At 42.3% G+C, this 21511-nt stretch overlaps 1 protein-coding gene and 1 long non-coding RNA gene across 9 annotated transcripts in view; one reads left to right on the top strand and one right to left on the bottom strand.

Moving 5' to 3' along the window:
• Positions 1-963: 963 nt before the first annotated feature.
• Positions 964-18851, bottom strand: LOC129785382 (uncharacterized). Its single transcript, XR_008749420.1, has 3 exons — positions 17025-18851; positions 3207-3371; positions 964-2065 (listed from the first exon to the last, which is right to left on the bottom strand). It is a non-coding gene; the product is annotated as an uncharacterized LOC129785382 (long non-coding RNA).
• The window catches only part of ATP11B (ATPase phospholipid transporting 11B (putative)), a 72890-nt gene continuing 67683 nt past the window's right edge, over positions 16305-21511 (top strand). For 4 of the 8 annotated variants that reach the window (XM_055817275.1, XM_055817274.1, XM_055817281.1 and 1 more), the window contains exon 1: positions 16305-16574. In XM_055817275.1, the coding sequence (XP_055673250.1) occupies positions 16548-16574 (27 nt within the window). In that variant the 5' untranslated portion in view covers positions 16305-16547. The remainder of the gene's footprint in view (positions 16575-21511) is intronic. The other 4 variants (XM_055817280.1, XM_055817278.1, XM_055817279.1 and 1 more) reach the window with 1 other exon arrangement.

Genomic DNA, 21511 nt, shown 5'->3' with positions numbered 1-21511 from the left:
ACTTATTACAGGCAGTGCAGAGTAAATGATCATGCCCCATTTGTACGGTCTATGACATGATAAGAACAGATTCATCACCTCAGTGCTGAGGTCTCCCTGATCAGGTTGATGCCAGTAAGATTCACGTGAGCTTTTCTGGGTGCCACTGGGTGCCATGAATCGTGCAGTGCTAGTGAGAATGGGCCACAGAGAAGGACCAGTGAATGTCAAACTCAGAGCCAACGTTTCGCTTTCGCCCAGAGCTGAATATTGTGACATCCTCTTCTATCTAGATGTTGAATGCCACCAAGCAACGGTCCCCACTGCATGCAGGAGGTGGTCTGTGGCCCCAAGACATTTCTGAGTACTCAGAAATGACCAGAGAGCTCTTGGGACCTTGCTGGGGCAAGTAAAGAGACATTGGTGCTTTTACAAAAATGCATGACTGGCTTTTTTTTTTCCTCCCTGATTATTCACTGTGCTTTAAACTGAAAGAAGGATCTCCTGTTTGTAATATCCTTCAGATATTTGTAGTAAGGATCTGAAAATGTAGCTTGAGAAATGCTGATAATGCTGATTAGTCCAGTTTATTGTACAAGAATATTTGTGCCTTACAAGTGCTGACCACCCTTCTCTGCAGTAGTTCAGCTTGCTTTTGATTATATTTTTCCAGCCACGTTGAATTTTTCCCTGTAGCAGGTGCAGGTAAGTATGAGAACTGAAACAGAAAGCAGCAGTGTGCTTCTTGTGCAAAAGGTAAATGACTATATAATTTACTCAGTAGTGTATTTCTGCTTAGAATTATTGCTAATTCAGAGAAATTCAGTGCAAATTGCATGACAGCACCATGTAAGATGAGTGTAGAGATAAAACACGAGTACAACCCTTGTAGGCTGACAAATGGAGTGTAAAATGCTATTGTTTGTTTACTGACTGCCTAAGCATGTGATGAACCATTATCTCTGCTCAGAGAGGTAGCCCAAGATTTTCAGTGGTACCAACCTTCCTGTTTGTGATTCATTTGTGCAAACAGTGGAAAGCTGAGCATGTAACCATGAAGGCAATTAGACGATTACTTCTCTGTCCCTTAAAAATTGTGTTGCTTCTCCGTTTCTTTTCAAAACTCAGAGCTCCACTGGAGTGAGCTGGGGAGGGTGAGCCTCCCTCCAGCCTGGACACGACGGGGCAGGTCCAGAGTCGCAGCTGTGCCTGTAAACCTCTCTGCTGGGAACGCTGCTTCCTGGCAGCAATATTTTTCTAATGAGCTCACAGAGAGTGGGAGGAAAACACGGATTCACTGTGGTCCATCCAGGGCTGCTGAGGGGTGGGAGCAACCTGTTGTCCTTCCCGGTAGAGGCTGCATTTGTCTCCATGTCAGGAGACTGTTGGCCAGGGTTGGGTTAGGGTGTGACATCCTTTTTCTGCTTCCTGCGCGGAGGTGTGAGGAAGCCGCAGGGGGGAGGCTTCGCCCCAGCTCACACCGCAGCTGCAACGGCAGGCTGTGCCTCCGAAAACAGGGACGTCCTGGGCCTGCTCTAGGTTCTCCATACTGGCCCAGCTAATGGCAGACCCAATGGGGAAGCTGGTCTGGGCAGCAAAATGTAAATAAATAAGAAGGTCAGGTGTGAGTGAGTCCTCTTCCAGCTCCGGTGTAAGGTGTGAGCAGAGCAGCAGTGTGCCGGAGCTCCTGCCACCTTAACCCAGCTGCAAAACCGCTGCACAGCGCTCATCCCCAGGGCTTCAGCTCCAAGCACGTTGCCCAGGCATTTTGGGAACAGCCTCTCTCTCTCCCTATACCACACAGCACCCTGCAGAGTATTTCACCTCTGAAGTGCTGTGGCATGAGGTCTCTGCAAACTCCCCTTGGCAGCACGTACCACATGGCAGCTGGGTCTCAGTGGCATGAAATCCCTGGTTTTGCTGGGACGTGCCAGGTAGCATTACCATTTTCCCCCACCAAGCAATTATGCTCAAATGCTGGCTTGCCTTCGCAGGTGCTTCTTTCTTTCTGATTTTGATCTGTAATATTTTATTCATTCTGCTTCTGGCCATCTGCAAAGCACTGCCTGGAGCAGTAAACTAAGCTCTGGAAAATAAACAAAGCTCCCAGTGAAAATAGTGGATTAACATTTAGAATTATTTAATCCATTTAGTGGATTAACACGAAGGTGAAGTGGTGACTAGACAGTACTTTGTAGATATTTACATAAATAAGGCATCTGATAGTATTGGACTTTCTAGACTTGAAAGTACAAGGGAGTCCTAAATTCAGTGGACACCTTAAATCAGATTCAGGGTAAAGTCTTGCCTCCATTTTTAACAAAGAGGTGACTGGACACTGCAACAGCTTTGTAAGGGAGGGCTGGCCTCCTCCTCATTTGAAGTCATTAAGTATTTGGTTCTGGTTTTCTATTAAGGACTACAATTTCCTAGTTTCACCAAAAAGTAGCTTCTGCATATCGGACATACCAAATGAAACTGCCTGGCCTGTGGGAGGAGAAAGTTTAGACTAAAAGGTATGACTGGCCTGTGAACCTACACTATCATTAACTACTAAAATAAATGCTTTGAAATTAAAAATTAGCCATTCCCCAGCAGTTCTTGAAGATAGCCTTAAAGAGTGAACTGTGGGAATGTAATTAAAATAACGCTATGAGAAAACACAAAGCCCTACTCCACCGGCTGTTAAGGACCCCAAGCCGAAGGCTGGAACAGATAATTTTCCAACAATCTGCAAAATGATCAGTTACTTCGTGTTGTGTGAGAAGTACCCCAGAAGAGCACCTCCTCTGTGTGGCAGATCTGCTCGCTGGGACATATAAAACACCAGTGATTTAAGAATTTATTCTGTATGGTTTATGTCAAGTGGTAGCTTTTGTCAGAACCAGTTAAATTTCACCTGCTATTTGAACAAAATGGAAAGCCATAAGCAAACAGGTGACAATAAAATAATAAAGGATTTTGAAGTCAGGCGGTGCCATTTATAGGAGCATCGTGCCTGTCCTTTAATAGCAGCGTGGGAACGATGGGGACTAGCTGTCCCTCAGGAAACACCCTGTTGGTGCTGCCAGCTCACAACCCCATGGGCTGAATATGAACAAAAAATGCAAACAAATACTAATAACTATTTGACCATACAAGCTTTTCTGCAACTCGGTTTGGGTGCTAAAATAACGTGTACCCCATTAACTTCAGTCCTGAATGCTCTTGATTCTCCCAGTCCTTACCTGTGTCTGCAGGAGTATCACTGGAGCCTCTGGATGATGGCAAGAGGCTCACTTCCATGGACCTGTTAGAACTGATCTCCCAGGAGATGGACTCTCCCTATCCACACATCATTTCTTTCCTTTTCTCTCTCCGATTCAAACACTGTTGCTCAGCCTTTATTAAAACTGAAAAAAAAAAAAAATTGTGAACTATTCTCCAGGAAATAGGGATCTCTTGTGGAACTTTTTTTTTATATATACATTACTTTCAACCTAGAAGCATCATTACATTGCTAACAGAGTGGAAATGTATACAGTGCAGGCAGCTATCTGATCTTATATAGCACAGTCTATCCGTGTACTAATTTGTAACATGTCCAAAGGCTTGTGAAAGCATCCCCACGTGTAGAATTACATTTGTGTCGTAATTATTTAATGATAGATTTGCTGCTAAACAGAATTGCAAACTACGTTGAAATCAATCACTGTATGCAAACTTCTCCTAGCAAATGGGATAGTATATCTGCCCAGCTTATTTCTAGTCTGACAGTTGAGTATAATTTTAAGAATGCATATCTCTGTGTGTTTAGTAATCTCTTTTAACATCTCTAATGATCTTGACTGTAAGACTTTTTGGACACATATTAGATGTTTTTCTGTTTAACTACGTGAAAATTGATGCCCTCTTTAGACTTGGAACCAAACTGCTGGGAAGTCGGTGGGTGTCAGGAGTCAGGGCCTCGATGTAATAGGGAGAAAATTCAGTTTCCAGCTAGAGCTCTAGCTAAAGCTCGAGTTTCTTCTAAGCCTTTGTGTGCAGTCCTTGGAGATGGATTTAAAAAGGCTTGAGTTTGAAAAGGCCACGTTGGAGCTGCCACTTTCTGGCAATGCCTTTCTGGGATGCTTGTGCCTGCAATGAAGTATAGTGGGCTCTGACCTGCTATCAGACTGAGGTGCATTCTGCTCACCCTCCACATCAGATATGCCTTTGGGCACATGCCTAAGAGAAGGAAAATCCTCTTTCTCAGTGGTATGTTGACGTAAAAGAGCCCCTGGGGAGGAAAGCACTTTTGGGAACCCAAGGGCCTCTTTCTCTTCTCATTTACATCCCTATTGTAACTCTGCTGGCTTACCTAGACTTCTTCCTGGATGACTAGCACTCCTAAATACATAAACAAACATTTATATCTATAAACTTCAGTACAGTTTTCTTGCTTTGGAAACCTGTTTTATTTAAATTTTATTTTTAATACTCGCTTGGAAGCTGGAAGTACTTGAGCTGTAAAAGGAGCTTTGTGCGCTTGGTGCAGCTGACTTTATTTCCATCATGAAAAAGATAATGTCAGTTGCAGAAGTATGTCTTGTATGTTTCTGATTGAGGTGTCCCCTAGAAAGATGTTTTAAAAGTTGAGGTAACCAAAAGAAATCTGGGGTTTTTTAGGCACCGGTATGAATTATAACACAATGTTATAGTAAATAAATATAATATTAATGATAATTCATTAATGATTAATTATTGATTCAGTAAGTAAAATTAATGATTCTGTATACTTTCAAAGACTGACATTTGGTTAATTCTGGCCATCATTGAAGGGAGACCCAGAGTCCTTCCATGATTAATATTAATGTCTTCACAGTTCTGGATGAAAAATACAGTGGGTATAAAAACTGGAAGTGTTTCTTTAGCTTCAGAGGTAACTTCCTTGTTGGTGTTACAGCCTTTCACTGTCATAAATCAAACAAGATGGTATATCACTTCCTTTCTGTACACACTCCTTGCTTTTTGGTTAAAAGACTATTTTTTCAGACCTGCCAAGACAGCAAGCCTTCCCTACTCAAATATCAGAGAGCTCTTCTGTAACAGGAGATAGCAACAGAAAAACTGTTGCTCAGCTGTATGCCGTCATTGTCACTGTAAAGGGCACTGGCAACTGAAGAATATCTGACAAATTGACAACTTGACAGGGACACGAGATGGTGAATTAATTTACCTTGGCACAATGCTGTTGGCGAATATTTAAATAGGTTAATAGTCAACATTCGAACCTTGAAACCAAATACAGGCTGGCAGCAGAAGAGAACAGGTTGTTATCTAAAGTATAATGTTAATAGTGTGCTTCAGTCTCAGAATGAAAATCAGATTCTCAAATCTGAAATAAAAGATTTAATCTTTCCTTAAGGATTCTTTCTTGATCAACAGCATTTTCTGTCAAAAGAAGGTTTTTTTCCTTTAATTTATGTGTGCTTTACACAGGCAAATCCCCAGTTACTTATTCAGCTCAATGACACATGCATCCCAATAGGAAGACATGTAAGTTCAAGAAAGAAAAATCTATTACGAATAAATAAACCCTGTCTGGATTGGTTTTGACAAATGTTGAACATGCCCATGAGTCCCTCATTTTCTCTGGTCTTTCTCCCCAAACATCATAAGAAATGCCTGCTGGTTTGACCATGTATGTCAGACAGACAAGAACACATCTCTACGGGATGGCTTTCATGGTGGTGTTACAGCCAAGATTTGTGTTCCTGTTGGTAGCGTTCATCCAACACCAGAGCTGGAAATGGAATAAAATGAGAAGTGAAAAAGGAACATAAGGAAGCTTAGCAATAGTGTAGATGATCTAATCTCAGCTGCTAACGGCTGTACTTTCTGGGTCACCTGCAGTACCTTTTTGGCAATATGCAGCAGGGCTAACTCAGCTGGCACCGCGTACATTTACCTTGCAGAATATCATTAAAAATGTACAAGTTAGACAATGCACTTTGTCCATATCACTTTCAGGCACTTTCAGGTGGCATTTATCCAAAGGGCTAACACAGTTTAATAACAATTGGTTTCACCATCTGTGTGCTCTGTAATGAATTCTTTGACTAACCCAGAATCCAAGAAAGGCTCCAGGGTAGCCATGCAAGTTGGGTGCACTGGAAACTCTGTTTTCTAAGGATAAATCAAATCCAGGTTAATAATAAGAACTAGTGCTGGTCAAATCCATTTTCATTGTGAAAATGGAAGGATAGTTCTTGTGGGAATCTGTTCTGGGTCTAATTCTAATCAGGATTTTAATTAAGCATTCAGATGAGGGAATACTGTGCTATTATATTTGCAGACAATACCAAGCTGGGAGGCACTTTGAAGGAGATGAGCCAAATTCAAAATAATCCTTGTAAACTAGCTAAATAATCTGTGTGGTGCTAAAAAATGATTTTAAAAAAAATAGGAACCGCTTAAGAATAATAAATTACATGACTGTTAGATATAAAGTGACTGATTTGACTTGCAGGAAAAAAAAGCTTAAAATGTCATAGCAGAGCATTCACTGGCCAGTAGTCAACAGTGCAATAGCTGTGGGGGAAAAACCCACCATATCTCACTGTGGGTTAGACAAATATATGCAAGATAAGTGAAATTGTTTTTCCACTCTGTGCAGCACCGACAGGGCCTCCGTTACAGTACCAGCCCCACTTGGTACTTGGCAGTTTGGAAGGAGGTGGCCAACTGGTAAAAGTCCAGATGAGAGCAACAAAAATAACTACAGTTTTTATGCGTAAAACTTGAGTAAACTGGGTGTTCTTCAGGTTCAGGAAGAAGGACAACTTTCAGAGAGTACAAAGCTTGTTCTGTATTGTTCCTCATACTTGGGCCAGGATAAGAAGCAAAAAATTTACCTTCTGATGAAGAAGATCTAGATTAGAGGTTCAGATAAAATTAATGCTCTGGGAGATGTTGAGCCTTTGTAATTGATTTTTAAGAGCAGCTGGATGGGCTGGTGCAGCAGGTTCCGCCTTGGGCAGGAGTGTGGGGCTCGAACACTGCTGCCCATTTTATTTTCTAGAAAGCAGCTGCTTAACTCACAACTGATGTCAGTGATATTAAAGTATCTGAATATATTTTTGTGGAATGAGCAAAACTGGAGATGTGCAAATCAAAAGGAAATACAGTTATGTAAAAATCATGAAATGCTACTGTTTTGCTTGGCATTGCTTGTCATCTAATAACATATGCTTGAGTACTATGTGCTGAGCTGTTGCCTTACATTTTAGCGCAGGATTCTAGTACCTGCCATGAAATCTGTAAATTATCAAGTGGCTGGTGGATTCATCATTCAAGGAGCTTTACTGTTAACTATAATCTTGTATTAGATTTGAAGTCTTCATATAATTAATACAATCAGTCATGTCACAATCTTTATCATTAAGATGCTATAGTCCTAGTTGCAAAAAAAGCCTGATTTCTGTGGAAATGCAAGAGCAGTAATTAAACCAATTGATATAACTGGAAAAGAAGGCAGACATCTAAGCTTTTATTTCCATTGACAGCCAGTAAGTTTTTGACTGCATGTGTTCTTTTAGCCTCTGACCGGCTAATATTATACGTCACCAAAGGTTAGTTATGCAAGGCAAAACTTAGTTGATCTGTGTGGATTCCACAGAAAGAATTGCTATAAATATAAGTTTCAATTTGTGAATACCTTTACAGGGATTGTGTTGGGTTTCTTCCACATATGTTTTAGCAAACAGATTCAGGGGCAGGCATGATATTAAAAAATAAATTTAAAAATTGGACAATATTTGCAGTACTCACCAATTTATAAATGTGAATATCCTCTGCTTAAGAATTATTTCTGGTTTAGCAAGCAAGAAATAGAAGGAATAATATATCAAATGTGAAACCGCTCATTCTTTCAGTACTTCCAGTAACATTTACAGAGTAGGGATAACCCTCCAGTGGCCTAGCACTGTTCCCACCCCAGTCAATGAAAAGCCTGCTATTTATTTCAGCTTGGAGGATCTCACAGCTATTTCAGCAATTAGGTTCATGTGATTAATTAATTACATAAAATTATAAGCATTTTGTAGACAAATACAAAGAAATTAAGTGGATAAATTATATGCTGTGAACCACTCAGCTGTAATACTTATCTTTTGCTATTGTGCACCATTAGAAATACTGCAAATAAAAGATACAATTCAATAAAAGGGACTTTTCCATAAAAATTAGAAATAATAATAGCCATAAAATTATTAAATTGATGTATTCATAATTTTATAAAGTTTTTGGTGAATTTTATGAAGCTGATAAATTCCAAAACATCTCCTGGAAATATATTACAAAACACAATCATTAGCACTCTCTTGTTTTCCTGAGTCCAGCATGTAAATCTTTACAGGTCCCTGTCCCTCCCAGCCCTTTTTCATTGAGCCAGTGAAATAATTTCTTACTATACCAGTGGCACAAATCCTAGGGTAAAATCAGAAACAGGGTCAGGTTGCCCACAGAGAATTTAGTGCTCCAAAGCTAGAACTGATTTATTAGCAACTAGTTTGTTTATAGCTATCTTTGATATCTTCTGGCTACTTAGAATTATGCATTGTTGACATACCCTCAGCCAATCTCTACTGATATTAATCAAATATTGAAAACAATAGATATTCAAGATATTCAGCTAAGGGCAGTGTAAAACCTGTTTAAAGGCCTTTAGATCTGTTCCAGGAGATGCTTCAACAGTGTGAGGCTTAATATTTTATAGGATCAGGCACCCGTATAGCAATAGCATCAGTAAAGTACCTTTGCTGTGATCAAACACACAGTACAATAAGAAAGCTGGCAGAAGGCTAAAACCCAGACCCTCATTCCATTAGAACCATTATCAACTGAAAACGTATGCTTTTGGAAAAAGACAGGAGATTGGGAAACAAAAATAAAAATATGTGGGGAAATCATGAAATATGGGAGATTTATAGTTTTACAGCTGCAGCAGGCCTAGATGGAGAAAGTGAGACAGCAGAAAAGGGATTAGGATTAGGATTGCTTATGCACTTATATAACGTTTGTTCTAAATTTGATTACAGTACTCAGTAAAATGAGAACTCAGTATTCATCACGCACAGCAAAAAACTTCACATGTCAGCATCATCATTTACATTTGCAAAAATAATTAGGAATCATTTGTAAAATGCTTTAATTATGTTAAGCAGCCAATGTTTTGCTACACTTTGTAGACATAAAGCATTGTAGGAACTTCAGAGAGAGCAGCCATATGTTTCTTCGTCTCATATGGCTGCAGGAACATCATCTGTCATGTTCACAGCTATTTTTTTTTGGTCTGCAGAGACCACATACATCCCTGCATGGTAGATTATTGCATTCTACTTCTAGAATACTAGGCTACAAATGGATTTTTAAGATAAATTAAATAAATACACATATATATATACACACAATGAAATTTTGAGTATCCGGTTTCAGATTTATAAAGCTTGAGTTTAAGAAGTGCTGAACTCTTCCTGTGATTTTAGTTCTGAAGTTTGACTCTGAAATTATAGACAGGTTTTAGAAAGTCTGAGCCTACATGACTTTTCTGTAAGGTTAGCCAGAAGTGAAATGCAGAGGTGTTGTGGCATCAGTAGTACCATGATCTGTCGTTAAGGCTACACATATATTCTTCCTATATGGTATACAGCTTCTGCTAAAAATCATCTTTTAGTTATGGTACTTCATCCTAAAGGTCAGTAAAGTCTCATTCTCCAAGAGTAGTATATATAAACCTACTTTACTGTGTTTACCCCAAAATAAAGAGGGTACAAAATTCCCAGCCAAAACCCTTTTTGTGTTTGCCATTTCAAACCATCAGCATACATCAGTGCTTAACCTAAAGTAAACTACAACGTTGTGTGTCTGGGCGTGAGGAAAGCCTGACCGATGCGCACAGATCAGCACGGGACAGGGGCTCCTGGGGGGGCAGGGAGCAGTGGGGGATCCCCAGGCTGACAGGCCAGGATCTGTGCCACCACCCTCGCGAGGGAGCAGGGCCAGACTGGAAATGGTGGTCACACTCAATCAAGAGACCAGTTTATGGTGATGGAGCTGAAATGAGGTCAGGGTCCCTATCCACAGGTCTGCAGCTGAGCAGGGCTGGGAACTGGCATCCCATGGTGTCCTTTGGGCAGGATGGGCAGCCCCAGGCTGCTGAAATGGAGCTTCCAGGCCCATGGGCAGGATGGGGGGAGGTTTAGACAAGGCTGCTGAGGTCCTCAAAGGTCCATTAGCACCCTCAGTGCCGAGATGGGGTGAGGGAGGTGAGCTGCTGTTTGGAGACAGCATGACATTGCTGGTGGACTCACCTACACTTCTCGGGATGTCTGCCTGGAGATATGTTATTACTACATGTTAGCACTTGGTTTAGGTAGTGGTGGTGCATAAGAGACTGAAGATACTCGTTCTGAGATGCAGGTAGGTCACATAGCAAATGTCAGCTGGAGATGTGATTTTACAATTCCTGAAGTGCCAAAAACACTACTGTAAACACAGTATTGGAAGGAAGACGTGTTTTTGCCAGCTTATTCTGTTTGGCAAATGCTTTTGCTAAACCCTTTTGCTGTATAAAATGCATCTCTGTTAGAAAAAAAATTGCTTTTATAGCTGTACTAATGAACAGCTTCAACAGTGTTGAGTAAGTGCAAGGTAGTGATTTTGTCTGGATCTGTGAGACCTTCTCATACCCGCTGATGTATCTGAAACCTGTGTTCATGGCCAGCATTGGCAAAGCTCTTTCTGTTCTGTCCTTTACAGCGCAAGGTGGCTGTATCGGTTTTAGATGAGGCACCGAATTTTTCTTTAACTCTCCAAGGTGTCTCCACCTTGTTTGCTGAGGCATTTATGTAACCCAGACACGATGGAGCCCTGTGCTTTGTCATGAACATGCCTTCTCGAGGGAGTAACCATTACCCTTTAAGACACCTGTACAAAGCACCTACAGAGTTAGAGTCGCCGTCTACCAGTTTAATCTCTCACACTCTTGAGAAAGGGATGGACTCACGGATACCGGGTAATATCCTGTCACCATTGATGCACATGCTTAAATGGTGGGTAGTTGATGGAGAGCACTGAATTAAGGCTCTCCTAAGCTGTTGTGCCTTTATCCTTGGATGAGTTGAGAGAAGGTAAGAGACTTGAAAAGGAGCCTGTGTAATCACAGCTCGTTGCTGCTGGAAGCAGTAAGATACATAGGCACCCAAGTCAGGTTTTCAGCATTCAAGCTGGCTACAACCCAGCCAAACAGCACAGCAAGGAACGCCTTGAGGAATATCTGCTTCATAATTGCAGTGCAGTATAGGGACATCTAAACTAGATTTAAGTAACTAGCTCAAATACTAGAAAAGTTGAGCCCTGGGAACATAAAAAATAAGACATACCCTTAGTTATGACAAGCTTACTTCATTATCTAAATCCCACTGAGATTTAGTAACAAAGCTTTTTCCCGCTTACTTGACTTGTAAAGCCTGAACCAGAAGGTGCTCTCAGAAAACCTCTATCAAATTCAGTAGTCTGTCCTCCAAGACATGGTTCTATGTGAGGCTGTTTGAAATCCTACCTCCCACTACCTGGAGAATATCCCATGTAGTAATGTTACACTTTTTTGAAATAAGCTGTTAAGCCAAGAGAGAGTGTGTACAGCCATGAACAGAATTCTTATGTTCCTTTCCCACAAAGATCTCAAACTTCTTTCGAAAGTAACACATCTAGGTGTGCAAGTGTTTGTATCACAGTTGTCATGGTAGTGTCCTAGGAGACCAGTGTTAAGAGACCTAGGTACTGGTCCCTGTGTTTATTCTCCAGAATTCAACCTTTCATCATCCGCTCATTGGTCCTAACTGAGATGCTTCAAAGCAGAAAAAAGTTTCCCTGTAGAATATATTATGAGATGAGTGTTTATTAAGAAATCCCAACATTGAGATGCATCCTTTTCTGCCTGGCAATTTCTTACAAGGGCTAACCATGAGGTGATGTATGAATGTGTCAAATAATCACTTGAGTATTTAGATTAGAAAAGTAAATTGTTATAACAGGATGAGTATAAGAACAAAATAGTTGGAAAAGTGTATATTCATAAATCATTAAATGAAGAGTCTGGAGAGAAACTCAAATTTTATAAGGATATCCATGTTTATAGCACAGAATAGCAAAATCATGCCACTGTCCAGGACATAATAGCAATTAACCGACTAATCGTAACACAATTCCTCACAAACCCCTATTTTGCAAGACTATGAGTCCTCCAGTTTCCATCAAGACAGGGCATCAAGACAAGAGTTGTTCCAAACCTTTTAAGTTGTAGGCTCAAAATTAGCTCTTCCTTTAAAAAAAAAAAAAAAAAGAAAGGAGAAAAAGGGCATGAACAACAGAGTTTTATTCTTCATCCTGGTCATACTCAGCTTCATGAAGATATAGGATGACTTTTAAACATTTCCTATTTCCTCTAATTTTGGACTGCTTCCCTACGGGGAAAAAGAAAAGCAGTTCTAGAGACAGCAACAAGCCAAACATTATAGCTTACAGGCAACACATAATTAAAAAGTTAACAGTGAGGCTGAAAAGCAGGATGAATTATAAAGTTTTCCACAGCTTGCTGTTGTCCTGGGGCCTTTTAAGCTGGGTAGCACTGCCCCTAAACTCTCCTTGCATTTAGCAGGCCAGGCTATTCTGTAGAGCCAGGAGATCCTGTAAGTGCAGAACATCTTTTTGTATAGTGTGGTGCAGTGCAAAGTCCTCTTGTGTGCGTGCAGGGACCTGACAGGTTTGACCTTCTGCATGCTGCATGGAGCCTCTAACCTGGTGCTCTGGGATCTGGCTCTGTTGAGCTTAATGTGTTTGGCAGAAGTTGAAGCTCTACACCGTAAACAAAGCTTTCAAGTGAAAAGAAAAAAACAATAATAGAAAGGTGAGATTTTGTGTCAGAATGCAGGTTTTAGCAGTTGAAAGAATGTGTAAGAGAAAGAAGTAACAAAATAATGCACAACTCTGTAGATCCAGTAAGTATCTTGGGAATGTCACCTTGTGCATTCTGTAATTTAACCTGATCTTCTTTCGTGCAGGGCACAAAAAAGGAATAACAAACTACTGCATAGAAATTTTTCCTTTAAAAAGCTCAGTTCATTTTCTAACTCTTTTACTTTTTCCCTGAAGACTGGTTGCTCTGGGCAAGAATCCACATGTATGCTTAGATGAAGGGCCTTGTGACTGGAAATCAGCCACTGATTATCTATATATAATTGGTGCTTCAGCCAGTAATTGAATGCCTGTGGAATAAAGATGCCTTGAAGAAACCCTGTGTCTCTCAGGCAGCTCTTTCTCTTGATGGATTAGAAACAAAACCGGGCATTTTTATACTTAGTGTACATTTTTAATTAACACTGTTGTAAACTAAGTAAATAATGCATAGATTAAAATACTCATTTCAAGAAATGAGAAAATATTTAATTAAAAACAAAATAATGAGTGACAGAAATTCTCCATCAGGAAAATGGTCTACGGTAAGGAGCTATTACTAGTATTTTGCTACGCAAACCTCCATCCCTGCTCCACTTCTCTTAGGCTTTGCTGGTTTTTTGTTTGGCCCCAAAGGACAGAGGTGTTTACCAGCTGCAATGGAAGACCTGGGCTGCCTCACTGCCAGCACACCAGAGTGCACTGGCCCCTTAGCTATCACGTGCCTCATTTGCACTACAGCAGCAAGCTGGGATGTGGCAGTTGCACCCAGGGACTTGGCAGGTGAAAAGGTTCGGCTACCAAATGTCTCAAAGCTTTCAAAGGCAGCAATGCTGGAGGCAGCTCGCCCTCTGGCATCAGGGCTGCACTTCCATCTCCTCTTACCGCATACCAGATGTGGCCACACAGCCACAGAGCACTCCAGCACTTCACCAGCTCCCGCTGAAAAATGGCCTCAAAACACCACGCAGGAACAATGGAAATGCATTAATGTCTCACAGAAGAACAAGCTCAGGGAGAAACGTCAGCAGCCCCAGTGTCAATTTGATGGTTGCATGTTCAGGAATGAATCTGTGGTTAACGATGTTTAATTTTATAAACCTAAAAGTAGTACCATTGATTACATAAGAATTACTCATGCACATATAATTAAAAGCTTACTGGACCTAACATTTAAGTGTGTGCTTTTATGTTTTTGTACACATTTTTATGTCAGACAATATTTGTGTCCTTATATTGCTAAACAAACATCTGAAATCATTGCTCTCATAGATACTGAACTGGAAAACTTGGAGTCTCATCAAGAAAGCCTAGGCAGCCTAATCTTCATATCAGAAGGTGACCTTTTTCTTCAGCAGTTGCTTTTTCATCTTTGTAAGCCAGCTGTGCAAATTCAGGTGAGGCTTCAGGGCAATATTTTAAAGTGGGATCTCTGATATGGGGTCTTAATACAGTTGACGTTTGATTTCAGAAGCGCTGGAGTGGTATTGGCTAATCAATACCTGGCTTGGCTGCTCTGCTTCAGCTTTGCTCTTCTGAAAAATATTTACCTCTCAAGGGTGAGATGAAGCTTCATAATTGTCTAGAGTGGGCTTTTGAACAATTTAAAAGGTGCAAAATTTTACTAGCCAGGATGCTAGGCAAGGATGTTAATTCTGGTGGAATTGTGCTGTATGTTGGAAAAGGAATGCAGTCAGAGCCTTCTGCTGCACACAGCAAAATAATTTCATCCTATCAATATACTTTCATCCACTAAAATATATACTTTTAAAAGTTAAAAATATAAACTGCAGAGTTCAAATCACTTGTAAATTGCTTCCAACTTTTGTCTGGTAAAACAGTATCATTACAGCAATGTGAAACAGAAAGCGCAGTGTAACACAACTGCAAGCCACGGAAATAGAGGCTTGCAGAAAATGCAACTCACTTGAATTTGGCAGGGATACAGCAACAAATATATTTGCACTTCAGAGAAATGGCATATGATTTTTAGCATGTAGTGGTCAGGACCCTGTTCTACATCTGATGATAAAGGAAGAGCACAAGAATATTGAGTGTATCAGTTAAGCTTCTGGCTTAAGGCCACTCTCCAGGCAACGTGCCATAGCTATGAAATCACTCTGTTATTTTAGACTTCACATTAGATGAATAGGGTAGTGCAAGCTGTTTGAAACTCAGCTTTGATGTATTTAAATGTTTTGAAATAATGCCTAGCATTTAATACAGAGTTTTGCTAACATTAGCGTTCCTAAGTGCCTGATAAAAATAGTCTTATTCCCCACTGTTTTAAAGTTATTTTTCTAATTAAATGCAGATGCTTAAACCATCAGCATTCACCACAAGATTCAATACTTCAGACATTATATCATCCATCTTAAATTCTGAATTATGTTCTGAATTTCTAACTGAACACTAAAAGCTACATTAGCTCTGTGGCAGATACAATTACGTTCCATTGCTATATATCATAATAACCTGGGAACAAATGGGAATGGCAGGAACGGTACAACTCTGCTCTTCACCCACAGAAAGAATTCTCTTTAGTGACACAGCTGACGTTGACTATACTGACAAGAGTATCTGGTCACAAACGACCAGGTCTTTACTGCTTAAAATAATCTTCTTTAGTTCTTAGCCACACAGACCTACAAGCTGCGGACTCATATCTGTGTGCGTCAGTGTTTGAAGCTGAACACTGTTTTGTTTTCATGAAGTAGTACCTCTTTTCAGAGTACTGAATGGAAGGCTTCGAAGAGTCTTTTTTCAAAGACATCACTGCTGGACACCAACAATTTCAACACCCAGCTTTAACCAAACTGTGGTTTAGCGCAATACTGCCAGTAGCAGGAAAAGAGAAAGGTACCGGCTCCTCCCAGCCTTGCTTTGGGATACCTACACGCTGTGCACTTGCTTTCTGAGTTTAAATCAGTGGTTATCAGGCTTTCAAAGTCTTTATTCCAACATGTGCGTGTTCTGCATTTTTTTACAAGAAAACAAAGATATCAAGTTGTGAAGTAGCTTCACTAGAAAAGGGAGGTCTCGGAGAGCTGAGGCCCTGGCTGACAGGCCCACAGACCTGACAGGGCTGCCGGAGCTCCTGTACAAGGAGGGTTTGGGGTTTTTTCTCCCCAGGCCACTCCCGCCCAAGTCCTTGCAGGAGGCTGCTTGGGCTCGGCTCACTCGGCCCCACGTACAGCCCCTGCGAACCCCAATCGGCACCCCAGGGCACCGAAGACAGACATGGGGACCCAGCCCGCACCTGCCTCCGCCATCCCCTCGCCCGCTCCCCCACCGCCTCACGCCCAGCCTCTCTTCCCGCCTGCTCCCGCCCTCGACGTCACTTCCTGGGGCCGGGCCGCAGCGCCGCGAGCCGCGGGGTGTCAGCGGCGGCCCTGTGATGGCGGCGGCGGGGCGCTGGCAGCCGCGGCGGCTGGGGGCGCCGGGGGGGCTGTGCCGCTCCTAACTCGGCGTCGGGCCCCTGCGCCATGGGGAGGAGCCGCGGCGGGCGGCTGGCCTGAGGCGGCGGCGACAGCGGAGGGCGCGGCACTGCTGAGGGGGCCCCGCCGCGGGGGCCGCGACCCGCGCCGCCGGGGATGTTGCGGTGGGTCCGGCAGCAGCTGGTAGGTGCCTCCCGCCGCCGCGGAGCGGGGAGGGCTCGGGGCCGGGCCGCGGCCGGGGGCTGCCCCTGCACCGCACGCACCCGCGGGCCGGGCGGCCCCTCGCCTCGGTCCGGCCTTCCAGGGCGGCCCCGTCCCGGCGCCTCTGCCCGGGCCGCGGCCGCCGCGGGGTCCCGGCGGGATCGGGGTGCGGGCGGGCCGGGGGGCGCAGGGCCGGAGCGTGTGAGGGGGGCCCCTCCCCCCGCCTGAGCGGGGAGGCGCAGGGGCCGGGGAGACCTGCAGGGTCCGTTCGCATCGCTACTGTCATTTTTCTAAATTTTATTTTTAACATGTATCGGAGGGGTTGGGGTGTTTCGGCGTCGTTTTTTCTGTTGTGTTGCTTTCCGGTTTTTTTGGTTTTGTCCCTTTCTCCCTTGAAATCACGCTGACACCGAGGGGAGCGCGGCGGCTTACCTGTGCCCCCGCTGGGGAGGGCTCCCCGAACTCCTCCCGGAGCAATGACGGTGCCTTTTCTGGGGACCGGCACCTCCGCGATCCGCCGGCCTGTGCCTCCGGCACGTTGCGAAATCTTCCAGGGCTTCTCCACCCGGTGTGCGCCTGTCGGTCGTCCCCTGCACCTGAGGGCTCGGCGGCACCGGCGGCTGCCTGTGTCTTAAGGCTTTGAAAGTGGTGAGAAATGGAAGAAAAACATCCGTGGAAGGCTTTTCGCTTGAAGAAGGCTGCGGTTAGCGGGTGTCTGCCTTCCTCTAAGTAGGCACGACTTGCTGTGCTGGCGTTACAGCTGGGACACGGCGGTGACAGGAAGGTCTGTGGTGCTGTAGCAGGGACGGACACTGAGTTTGACTATTTTGATTTGAAGTGTTGGCCGGCCTCCTCCCCCTCCAGCATTATTTCTCTTGCATTTACTCAAAGGGAGAAATTTCTTCTAAACGATGTACTTATAAACTTACTTTTTTGCATTCATTGGATTTACTTTCCATCACAGGTGTTACCCAGGTTAGTATGAGAACTTAGATTAGTTAGGCTTTTATATTTTAATGGTTAGAGCTTCTGTCTCACTAATGATTTAATTTGTTACATCACTTTTTTTTAAAAAAAAAAAACAAACCTGATAATTTCTGTTTGTTTTTTTCTTTTTCTTCCCCTGCCCCCTTTGCCATGGCCCATAGATTTTCCCAGGTCTGTGTCTAAAGTGCAGAGCTTGTGGTGATGGTCTCGATGCCAGCTTGACAGTGCTCACTGGTTTGGTCTGACACCAAGAGTTACTGACCTGGAAATTAATTGCTCTGTCTGAGCTTTGACTGCACCCTTCTGTTCTGTTATAGTCATACACATGTTTTTTAGAATAAAGCCTGGTTGGTGTAACATGGCTATCATTTTTTTTCCCTTTGAAGGTGGCTGAGGTTTGCGTGTGTAGTTTTTAAAGCAGCATTATGTTGTCCTCTGGTAGTTTAGATTAGGACTGTATCCATGCTGGGAATTCATGGATCACACATGGTTTGCTTTTCTCCCTGCGAGTACACTGACCAGCTTTCCAGAAATACGTTTGTCCTTAATAGAAAGTAAAAGCAGTGTAACAAGAGGAGCAGTAAACTAGCACTAAGAGGTTTTTGTTCTTCCAAAGGAAACTGTTTGATGGGAAAATAACTACTTAAAACTTGGACTAGTTTTGACCGGAAGGATGAGTGTAGTAGAACCACATAATAAAAATTCGGGATGCTTGAACAAACATTTACATATGGTACTAAGGAAAAAAAATACTGTGACAATACATGTTTTGTGTTTCCTTTTCTATAAACCTCACTGTTTGACGATAAGGCTTGGTTTTCACAGCTCATAAAGGTGAAAAATAGCCTAGGATAGGTATCACACTGTTTCTTCTGAGGGATGCTCAGATAACTCATGTCTGTGTGTAATTGTTGGTTTAACATAGATCCCACCATACCTTTGTTTCTTCATATGTCCATGATGTTTAGGTTCTGAAGGAAGTCAGAGGGCTGAGAACCTGGCGAAAGATGCTGAGAAAATAATCGGAGCGAGTGGGAAGAGCAGGGCGGCAGAAATATTTGAATCAAATGGTGGCAAAATCTGTATCTTGTTTCTGATACGAAAAGAGAAGAATGTGTGGGTTTGGACTGCCTTTGAAGTGTGTATTTGTACCTCTGCTTGATGTGGCAATAGGCTTTGAAAAAAGCATTCTCATCCATACAGGGCGGGTTGGAACCAGGCAAGTACGTGGGAGTGATTTAAGTGGGATGTTGTAGTAGTACAAAAGAAAAAATGTTGGTGTGCAGAAATGTTAGACAGTGGTAAGGGATTGGGGAAAGGGGGAGGGAGGGACTGGTACTTTGCTGAAGGTGCTTTTAGGTAGTTATTAAGTATTCTTTGCAAAACCAACAAATGTTTTGCAACCTCTTGTTTAAGAGGACAGTATTTCATATACTAATTAATGAGATTGTCCTGAGTGTGTATGGTCTTGAGAACTTGAGTTCTCAAGAGTTGTAAAAGGGACAGGGAAAATGACGCAGGTGGTCTTAGAAGTTAAGTGATGTGAGGACCTGGTATGGGATTCAGATTATTTCAGCACAGTTGTTCAAGTGGTAACTTTGCTGTGCTTTAGTCTGTGAAGATCTGTGCATGCCTGTATGGCTACATAAAGGGATGACTAGTCCTCTGAGAACAGGAGGCATGCTGAGAATGTAACTTTCTTCAGCTTTATTACGCTCTTACAAATCCCAAACCATTTTCTGAGGTGTTGTCTTTTCAGTGTATAACAGAAATCGGTGACAGTTGTACTGTTGCTCAGTCTCCAGTGCCTGTGTGGTACTCTTACAAATTGTCAGTTTGTTTTGGTATCTTGGCCTTCAGTCTGCTTTGCTGAGAAACAATGAACAGTACTCTTCACAGACAGTTTTATCAGTTTTTCTTTGTTTAATGCTGTCCCATACTAAATAAACCGCATAGTAAGTCATTGCCCAGTGTGCAGCTTTCTAGTTATTATTATAATATCATCTAGTTAATCGTTGAAGTACTTAAGTTTTAGTAATAAAGAAATGTAGAGGTAAATGCAGTTACAATTCATTGCTTTGAATGAAGTGCCCTGATGTATTTCAAAGACAAGCTTTGAGCAGGAAAGATGCCTGAGTTCCAGCTCCGTTACCTTGAGATATTAGAAAGACAGTAGGCATGTGGATTTGCTGAGGGTTGCATAACAGCACAGGCACAGCCAGTTCTGCTTGAAAAAAGCAACTGGATAAACAACAGTCGATAGGAAGCATCGTTAATATTCAGGATAGTACAGTACATTTAATTTGCATTTCCATATGTGATGGGTTAGGCTATATAGCTAATCTGTGTACAGTGGAGTGCTATTGTGGCTCTCCTGGTCAAGTTTGTGCCAACACAAAATGAGTAGAAGTGGCATTTGTAATACGCAGTGGCTTTCTGTAACACTTACAGTTTGATAGATTTGTGATAGTGTTTGGACTGTGCTAATATCCTGATGGGTTACATGGAGCGTAGGAGCTGTTGCAGTGGTATTAACAGAAAGCAATGACAACTTCAGTTGACTGGCAAGGTCTCCAAAAGCTGTGATAGAATACCCGTGTATGTATGATCTTAGCTGCGTAATTATAACTATCATTCCTGTCAAGTGAAGAGGGATCTCTGGATTTCCCTTCTAGTTGCAGTTATGTGGAGTTTGAGCCTTTTGATCTCTTATCTAATAGCTCATTTATGTACAAAAGATACTGCATGGAGAAAACCTAAGAGCTACCTGCGTAGTCCCTCTTCTAAATGTCAGTTCAAGGGAAGCAGGATTATGTTGTATTTGGCAGACCGTCTTCCTATAGTTCAAGAACCTGAGTGCTGTTGTGCACTGGTAACAAGTTTTACACTATGCAGAGCAAGATATTCAGGCAAATGCAGCTTTGCTCTGTAACTGGAAGTCAAAAGACAAATCGGTGTCTTTTGCCTGGAAAATCTAAGTTACCAGACTCTCCTCTTCCATGGTTGCAGGAAGGTTCATATTGGGAGGGACATCAGGAGTTCATCTTGTCCAAAAGTTCTACATAGCCTGCATTGAGAGGTGATTGCAGGGAATGGTTTTGACTGTTTTGTTTTGGTTGTCCCTGTCACATCCCAGGCCCCCACACCCCCGCCGACAATATCTGTAGGAGTGTCCTTGTTCATCTTTTGGATGTGTTCTAATGAAAAGTTTCTTCTGCTAACAAGGGAAGTGTCCTCAAATAGATTAGCACTAGAGGACTGTATGTTTGGGATATTCTTCCCTTCCCTTCCAGGTGTGGTATCTGTTAAGGTGTTCTGAGAGAACAGATGATATTCTTTGATAACTTGCAGTTATTGGCATTCCGAACAAGGTGGACAGCATTTGATCTCATTGTTTGCCCTGACATGTGCCTATTATTTTCACTTAATCATTCTATATAATTGAACCAATGCAGTTACTTCTTTTTCTTCCCCAACAAATTCCCTGTATTTTTTTAATGCTGAAAGTACTTTGAACTGATCCAGTGACTGGGAATCCTAGCTTCTGAAATCACGGTGCTTTTCTGGAGTACAGTTTCCCATTTTTTTCTTACTTGTCATTAAAGCCTGTTCCTCTTTTTGGCTAAAATCAAGTCTGTGTTTGTTATTGTCTACTAGAAAAGTAAATGCTTATTTGCTCAGAAGAGTTCCTCTGGCTCAGACTGCCCAGCTAATACCTTCTGTACTGTTACTGAAGGATCAGTGAGATGCATGTTGGAACAGCCCAAAGGTTGCACTGCCTTCCTTAGAGCAGTTTGAGAACTGGGGGTTAATGACTCCCCTCATGTAACTTCACACAGGAGAAAATGTGGCCCTGTTTTTTTGCTAGAGATAGTCTGTGATCTGCTGGATTAGTTCTCCCATTGTGTTTGGGTCTTTTAACCTTATTTTCT

The sequence above is a fragment of the Falco peregrinus genome, chromosome 12 (assembly GCF_023634155.1).
Source record: "Falco peregrinus isolate bFalPer1 chromosome 12, bFalPer1.pri, whole genome shotgun sequence".
NCBI lineage: Eukaryota > Metazoa > Chordata > Aves > Falconiformes > Falconidae > Falco > Falco peregrinus.
The sequence above is the reverse complement of the archived record's forward strand: the minus strand, read 5'-3'. Positions and strand labels throughout refer to the sequence as shown.